The sequence below is a fragment of the Suricata suricatta genome, chromosome X (genome assembly GCF_006229205.1).
Source record: "Suricata suricatta isolate VVHF042 chromosome X, meerkat_22Aug2017_6uvM2_HiC, whole genome shotgun sequence".
In the NCBI taxonomy this organism is placed as follows: Eukaryota; Metazoa; Chordata; class Mammalia; order Carnivora; family Herpestidae; genus Suricata; species Suricata suricatta.
Genome location: NC_043717.1, coordinates 110401520 through 110409304, shown reverse-complemented (window position 1 = coordinate 110409304; position 7785 = coordinate 110401520). Strand labels below are relative to the sequence as shown.

At 61.0% G+C, this 7785-nt stretch overlaps 1 protein-coding gene across 1 annotated transcript; it reads right to left on the bottom strand.

The window, feature by feature from the left end:
• Nucleotides 1-278: 278 nt before the first annotated feature.
• Nucleotides 279-7564, bottom strand: ATP6AP1 (ATPase H+ transporting accessory protein 1). Its single transcript, XM_029930281.1, has 10 exons — nucleotides 7374-7564; nucleotides 7018-7144; nucleotides 4749-4823; nucleotides 4463-4656; nucleotides 3870-3910; nucleotides 2967-3052; nucleotides 2293-2531; nucleotides 1654-1701; nucleotides 1330-1561; nucleotides 279-1130 (listed from the first exon to the last, which is right to left on the bottom strand). The coding sequence occupies exons 1-10, from the start codon at nucleotides 7517-7519 to the stop codon at nucleotides 921-923; spliced, it is 1398 nt and encodes a 465-aa protein (XP_029786141.1). The 5' UTR covers nucleotides 7520-7564; the 3' UTR covers nucleotides 279-920.
• Nucleotides 7565-7785: the final 221 nt, after the last annotated feature.

The window sequence follows — 7785 nt, the reverse complement described above, 5'->3', positions numbered from 1 at the left end:
CGCGCCGCTGCGGCAGCCGGGGGCGGCCCCCTCGGGACGCGAAGGCAGCTATTGTCACCGCGGTCTCCTCCGTCCCCCCAGGCACTGGCCGCCCCGCCCTCCCCGCCCGCGAGCGTCAGCAGCCCCGCAGTACCCTCGCGGCTCAGCCCAGCTCGCTGAGGACCCTCCGGCCTTCCCTTTGGCCTGGATCCGTTACGGCTACATCTGGGCACCTCTTCCTGCAGCCCTCAGCCAAGCGCATCCCCTTGTGCCTGGTGCAGAAATGAGTGACAAGAGGCTAAGCATGGCAACCTGTCTTTATTTTATTAGGAAGGAAACCACCGAGAACCCCAGGCTCCTGCCAGGCACTCCTGGCTGGTACATGCCAGAAAACCAATGATCACACCCAACCCAGGTGTTGTGGAGGTCCCTTCCTTATCAGGCCACAGAAACAAGCCCCAGTGTACTGCTTATCATTAGCACATCACCAAAAGACAATGACACCAGCCAAGCAGGACAATTAAATAGTACTTCCACACCGCCCCAAACTCAGGGAACCTCCAGCTTCTAGCTGCTGCAGGGAGCCCTGTAAAGCCTGGGGAAGGAGCATTTGATACACAAAAGCACTATAAACAGCAAGGGGTGAAGGTGGAAAGATGAGAATAAATACAGGGAGGAGTGGTCCCAGAACTCACGTCCTCTCCCCTACAATGACTGGACCTGGGAGATTGGTCTACTATCTACGAAGAACTATGTACACCTTGCTGGTAGATTGTGGGGGGAGCCCCTCAGCGTGTTGAAGGGGTAACAAGACAGGCCGAGGGGAACTGGGGGGGGGGGTTCATGCTATGAAGAGGGGGAGCCCTTCGGTCCAGCGTGCCTCAAGGTGGGAAAGTGACACCCTGGACACCATCACACCCGCAACCCCCACGGGCACAGGGTCACACAATCTGGGTCAAAGAGATGGTGGGGCCCTTGTGGTCGTCAAAGCGGTCCATGGTCTTGAGGCTGAGGATCATGTGTAAGCCGTAGGTGAAGATGAACAGCATGAACAGGGAAGTGAGCAGCCCCATCCAGATGCCCGGGGAGAAGAAGCCGGCGCAGTCACTGGCGTAGGAGAACTGCTCGCCTGTCACGTTGAAGGCCTGGATCTGGGAGGGGACAGAAAGGACCATGTGGCCTCACGTGAGGATTGGGGTTCCCAAGTTAGAGGGCTAGTCCAAATCCCGTGGGACGGCAGCACTGCGGGCACAGGACCCGCAGCTACGTGCCCAGGCCCAGGCCTCCGCTGCCCAGCCGCCTCCCCCCGGGTCCGCTGCTCCCCCACGGCCCGGGCACTGCAAGCCCTACCTGGAAGTGCTGCAGGCTCATCTGCCAGTTAGAGGGCCGCGTGCGGGGCACGAGGAGGTCGCTGTTCTTGCCGAGACTGCCCACGTACTCGCAGTGAAAGGAGTAGATGCTAGGCCCCGTGACCCGGGAGGCGTTGAAGTAGGCGACAGAGCCATTGCTGTGGATTTCAAGGCGCTCCATGGTAAACCAGTGGCGGGCAGACACCGGGTAGAAGCGGTTGGCCAGAATGAACCTGAGGGAGAGGCCGTCAGTGGGGTCGCCGGGCAGCTGGGAAGGCGGGAGCCACACTGACCTGCCCACACGTCAACCGCCCGTCGGACTCACCTGAATGTCACCGTGGTACCAAAGAGTTGGTTGTAGGTCAGCGAAAGCCTGCGGGGCCAGAGTAAGCGGGGAGTTGTCGGGCTCTGGGGGAACCTTTCACATGTAGCAGTAGAACGAGTTCCTCAAGTCCACTCTACCTACGCTGGCCCAGGTACTCCCAGCCACTTGGAGGCGGTGTCCCAACCTGACTAATGGGGAAACTGAGGCCCTACCATACCTAGGTCAGAAACCGGCACCAGGTCCCCCGCTAAAAGCATCTTCCTCTGGTTTCCCTGAGCCTACTGCCCCTCTTTCAGGTCCCCCTCGGGGTTGCTGAGATGTCCAGATTGGGCTCTGGGGATAAAAGTGGTCTCTCCAGCCATGCGGCGAGGGTACAGAAGCCCTAGAACTTGGACTTGGTATCTGCCTTTGGGCAGAGGGGGGTGTGGGGGAGTAGCCGGTTCCCCAGTGATTGGGAAGTGTTAACAACCAAGGTTCCGGGCAAGGACTAGAAGGCATGGAGAGGCAAATCTCTGAGCAAGCCCCGCTCCAAGAGCCCTCCACTTGCCCCACCCCGTGATCTCACCTGCTTCTCACAGTAACCCCCCCCCACCAACACACACAGATGCCCACCTGCCGTGACAGGAACTCTGCTCTTACCTGGCAACGGAGTCATTCCAGAAGGAGCCAGTTAGGTTGAGATCCTGGACCCCAAAGGTGAGGGAGGTCAGGTCCTCCCAGTGCTCCATATACGCCACCGAGAAGTTCTGGGCCCAGAACAGGATCCGGGGGGCAGTGTCATTGTAACTCACAGGGGGATGGACCACAGCTGACACTGTTTGTTTTTGCAACAGCTGGCGACCTAGCCCCCCGGCCACCATGGCTACATCACGGGCCACCTGCACAAACAACCCACAAGCCTTCTCTCAGAGGAGCTGAGAGCACGACCCAGAATCAAGCGGCCCGCCTCGCTGCCCCCGCTGCACCCCTCTCCAGCATCTGCACTTCCGCTGGTCATACTCGGAGCCCCTTCCTCCAGGAAGCTTTTCCTGGCTGATCCCCTAAGCCCCTGTGATCTGCCCACTCCTTCCAAATTAGGGACACTTGGACATACTGTCCAAATATGCCAGCCCGTAAGGCCCACTGGGCAAGACGAAAAGCTACAGCCTGAAAACACGAAGCATGACTTTCTGGGTCATCCTTGTCCCCCCACATAGGCCCAGGGAAGAAACCATCCCCCCCAGGGCATTCCACTGGAGCCGCACAGCCAGGCCCCCTCAGCACGTGCCCCTGCCCATACCTCCCAGGGCCCCTGCGAAGGGCGCACTACGTACCCGGGAAGGACGGACCGCCGTGAGGGCTGCGGTATACGGGACATCTTCGGATCTGAGTGTGCTGAGCACCTGCCCGATGACCTCATCTGAGAAGCAATGGGGACAGCAGAGAGCCAGGTCACAGACAGCTACTTACGGTAACGCCCCAACGCCTGCTAGGACCCGGCAGCCAGTCCCTCGGAAGAAGGTGGCAGAAGCAGGGCTGTGCCCTCCCGTGTGTCCTGTGAGGGCCTCTCTCAACGGCGTTCAGTGGGGTCACCTTGTTGTGGGGCAGGAGAGGGGGACCACCAGAAGTCTGCACTGTGAAGCCTCCTACCCCTGGCAACTGACACGTCCTCTGTGGTGGGACACTGAGACCTTCCCAGAGCTGGCTCCTATCAAGCCTGCACATCAGGGTCCCGAAGAGCAGTTCCTTCTCATCCTGTGCACCCCCAGCCTCCCCGGGGACACCTGCGGCCTCAGGAGTCAGCTCCCTGATACCAAGCCCCAACTAAATTAAATGAGAAAAGACATAGAGATAGAGAAAACGCTAAGTCCACTTAGACGTTCTCGATGAGCTTTTCGGAGGAATGACTATCCTTCGTAGCAAAAAAGAAGTCCTCAGAACTGGTTTTTGAAACACTGGCAATCTGTTAAACCCACAACTCTAGGATTCACGCTGCTGGAGTGGACTCGGCCTCCGCAGGCTCTCGCACGGAAGGCCCCTGCTCGTCCCGACAGCTCGGGCCCGCCAGACAGGGATGAGGCCTGGGGGTCAACGCCTCTCTGCTCAGCCGCCAAGCGTTCTGAGAAGCATGGGGGGTCGTCCTGGGAATGAAGACGGGCTGGGGAGCTCGGAGCCAGCTCTCTGCCGCCAAGGGCTGAGAGAGTTGGAAAACGTGTGCCTTCCCTGAGCCTACTCACCATTGCCCGTGAGGACCTCCCTTGGCGCCATCAGACCAGAGCTGTGGAGGAGAGGCAGAGCATCAGAGCCCCGCAATCCAAAGAGCTCCCCACCGCCTCGGGACACCTGCCCTCTACTCCTGCCGCGTGTCCTCTGCCCCGGGCCGCCGTCCTCCCCTAACGGTCCCATTCACCTCGCACACTGTAGCGGGGGGGGCTCCGGAAAGCCCTGGTCACTCCTCCCTCTGCACCTTTGCTCGCTGCACGGCCCTACCCTCGCCCCTTCTCCTCCAGCTCCACAGACCCACACGCAGCCGCGCCAGCTGCTCCAGGAACGCGTCCTCGCTTAGGGGCTTAGCCCCTGCCAGCAGGGCCCAGGTCTACCTCCATCCCCGGGGGACCCAACCGGCCTCACTCGAGGCTGGGCCCTAACTCCTCAGTCACAACCGACCAGAGGCCCTTCCCGCCTCTTCTGGACATCCGAGGCACCTTCCGACAGAGCTTTGAGGTGGTGCGGGCACTGCAGAAGCACACGGTCCTTCTGACAGGGCACCGCGCAAGGGGACCCACGTTCTGCTGTGCGTGGCTCCCTGGGCCCGGGGGAGAGGACGCACCTGGCTGTGTAGGGCAGGCGGATGAGCAGCAAGGCCGGCAGGCTGGCATTGAGTTTCAGTTCCCGCAGGGTGGCCAGGTCCACATGCAGGGGGCTGGCCCCGAGCTTCTCCTGCAGGTAAGTGGTCAGAGTGCTGACCGCATACCAGTCAACAGCAGGAAGCACCAGCGAGGAAGGAGCCAGGTCCAGGGCATTCTGGGGGCCGGGGGAGAGGCAGAAGATGCTTTAGCCAGAGACCGGTGGGCCCGTCCAGCCCCCTCGGCCCCTGGCTAGGGGAGGACCCTTACCTCCAGGTTAGAAAAGGCGCTATCCTGCTTGTTCCCAAACACGCCGCCGTATGCCGTGAAGTCCTCGATGCTCAGCTAGGAGGGAAGGGAGAGGGTGCCTCAGAAGGTGGGGCTGGGCCAGGGGCAGACAGCTCCCTCTGCGTTTGCAGGCCGGCAAAGTCTCGTTCACAGGCAGATACGGTCTGGCCAGGAGTGAACGAAGGCATGCTTGGGGATAGAGAGTGGGGGAAAGGAAGGTTCTCTTTTTTTTTCTTTCAGCACCATCCTGGCAGGGTGAGAACACATGGAAGGTGGTCACGGGGCTGGGAGGAAATCTGCGGGCAGCTGACTTGTGGTAACGTCCGGATTAAGAATCAGCCACCTCCCTTCAGATGAGGAACTGGGCAGGGAATAGGGAAGCTCGGGGAGGGGTGGGGGGCAGCGAGGAGCATTTACTGCAGCATCGTCCGTCCCCAGGGCAGAAGTCCGAGAAAACGAGAACCTGCGTGTCCCTTGTAACAGCCATTGCGCCGCCTATGCCCAGTCTGGCCAGGGCCCTACTCGGACTAGGGCAAGGACCTCCTTCCCTGCCTGGTTTTGGTGGAAGAGAGGAGAGAGGTGAAGGCGATGGAGTGCGCCCGAGGAGGCCCTGAGCTCTGCCTGTTCCCCGGCAACCTGCAGGTGCCCTTCACTCCCGCCGGGCCAGCTCCCAGCCTCCTCCGGTTTTTCCCAGTTAGGCCCAGAGGCGATCTTAATCAGTTTCCCTAACCTCTTTCTGTTTAGTACACACGCTTGCCCAGCCTCCTCTCCCTGCTGGGCAGGGACCCTGGCGCCTGGGCTCTCATTCTGAAAGCCTAGTAACCACCACTGTGTCCTCCGGGTAGTCCTCGCTCAAACTTGCCCCCAGCTTCCTGCCACCTCTAGAATCCCAGCCGGCCTTTCCCCCTCATCTCCTGGCTACCTGGCTGCCCATCTCCTAACCCCTTCTCTCCCTCACACCAGCTCTTTCCCCCCCAGAGCACTCCTTGCCCAGGGCCTTTACACCTATTGTTCCCTCTGCCAGGAAGCCCTCCCACCCACACCCACTTCAGGTATCTGCTCAGATATCCTCAATGAGCCCCTGCAAGCAGCATCACGTGTCATTCTGTCCCCTTGGCCTGCTTCCTTCTCTGCTGCCCTCACAAGAATGTCAGCCTCCTCCGGGTAGGGGCTTGGGTTATTCTGCTCACTCACCGCTCTGTCCCCAACACTTGACACCTGGTCCATACCAGGCAGTCCGTGTCTGGGTGAATGCCATAAGGGGGACCTCAAACAGATGTCTGACGTGGATTAGAAGCGGTGCCCCTCACAGCCCTGTGACACAGGCGGCGTCTTCGCCTCACACACAAGGAAGCGGGCATTACCGGATCATCCCGCGCGTCCAGAGGCTGGTAAGTAGCAGAACTAGAACGGAGTTCCAGTCTAACTACATTATTTACCATGTCCTGGCAGGACTACTGGCCAGCATGGCCGTCCCCGCCTGCCCACAGAGCAACGGGGGACGATCATAAGGGGAATGAGCCATGCAGGCTGCCACGGAGGAAGGGATAAGCAGGGGCCCAGTAACCTCCCAAATACCAATTCTGCACTGCCCTAGAATCTTCTCATGCTCCATCTACCTGCTTTGGAGGCAGAGAGACCTGCATGGGAGGGACAACTGTGTGCTAGAGCACGAGCCGGGGGGGTCTCTGACAGACTCAGGCTGGGACCGACCATGGTGCCCGGAAACCGCGGACCACCAGCCAGCCGTCGCACCTCTACCAGCTGTTGCTTCCCTGGCAGTGACACCAAGATAATGACATCAGCCGAGCACAGTGCCTACGAAGCACTCAATAAATGATCAGTTTTCGATCATCTCTGTTCTGATCACTAAAGTTAGGATCACTACTCTGTCACCAATTAGCTGTGTGACCCTAGGCAAGACATAGGTCATTGCCATCCTTGGACACAACTCTTGTCATCTGTAAACAGGGTCAATAATCCCCACCACACAAAGCAGCTCAGGAAAGTACTTGCTACTCAGAAGGCGTCTGCCCTCCGACCCTTGCTTCACCCAAGCAAGGCAGTGCCATTTCTGGGCCCTCTTCATTCCCACGGAACCGTCTCCTGCAGGCCTTCCCAAGAGAGGAGCCCCATGTCCCTACGGTTGGCACAAGGTCACTGAAGCTTCCCTTGGGGAATGGGACTCGGTGTCCCGGGGGCAAGGCCTGACTTCTTCCCGATGACTGGGAGAGGGCTGAGGTGGCCCCACCTTGTCCTGCAGGAACAGCAGCACGTTCCGGGGGCCCAGCTCCAGGGCGGGGTCTAAGTAGGTGGAGAGCTGCATGTCGCTGGTGATGTGGCCCTCGTGGGTGTTGGCTGCAGGACCCCACAAGTCCCTGGCAGGGGACAGAAGAGGTGCTGTCAAGCGGGGGCTCATGGCTCAGGATCTGAAGCTCACCATCTCCCATATTGATGCGTGGGGCCCCGAGCTCTGATCCGGCTGGACAGTCCCTCTCTGCCCCCCTCAGCCACCGCTCGCTGAGGACAGCCCCGGAGCCGGGCGAGGGCACCTCGACCACGGCGGCGCGCAGCGCAGCCTGCCCCGGCCCGGCCCGCCACGCTCACCGGTCACTCGACCAAAGCACCAGCGGCACCTGCTGCTCCGCCTCCGCCAGCGCCACCAGCACCAGCAGTAGCCACCGCATCTGCCAGAGCGCTGGGGCCTGCCGCGTCCCCGCCTGAAGCCGAGCCGCTGCGGTCGCCGCCATCATAGCCTCGGCCTCCACTGCCTCGGCCGCCGCCGCCGTCGCCGCCGCAGATCAGGTGACCGTCGCCCCCCGCCCGAGCTCCGCCCCCCGCCGCCATTGGCTCGCGAGCAGACCTGCTGTCCAAGACCGCAGACGATTGGACAAAGCTCATGCCACTCACGGCCGTTCCGTTTCACTGCTTGGCTGGCTGTGTCTCCGGGCGCGCAGGCCCCGAGCAGGAAAGGAGGCGGGGCCGAGCGCGGCCGGCTCCCACCGCGCGTCCCCGACGC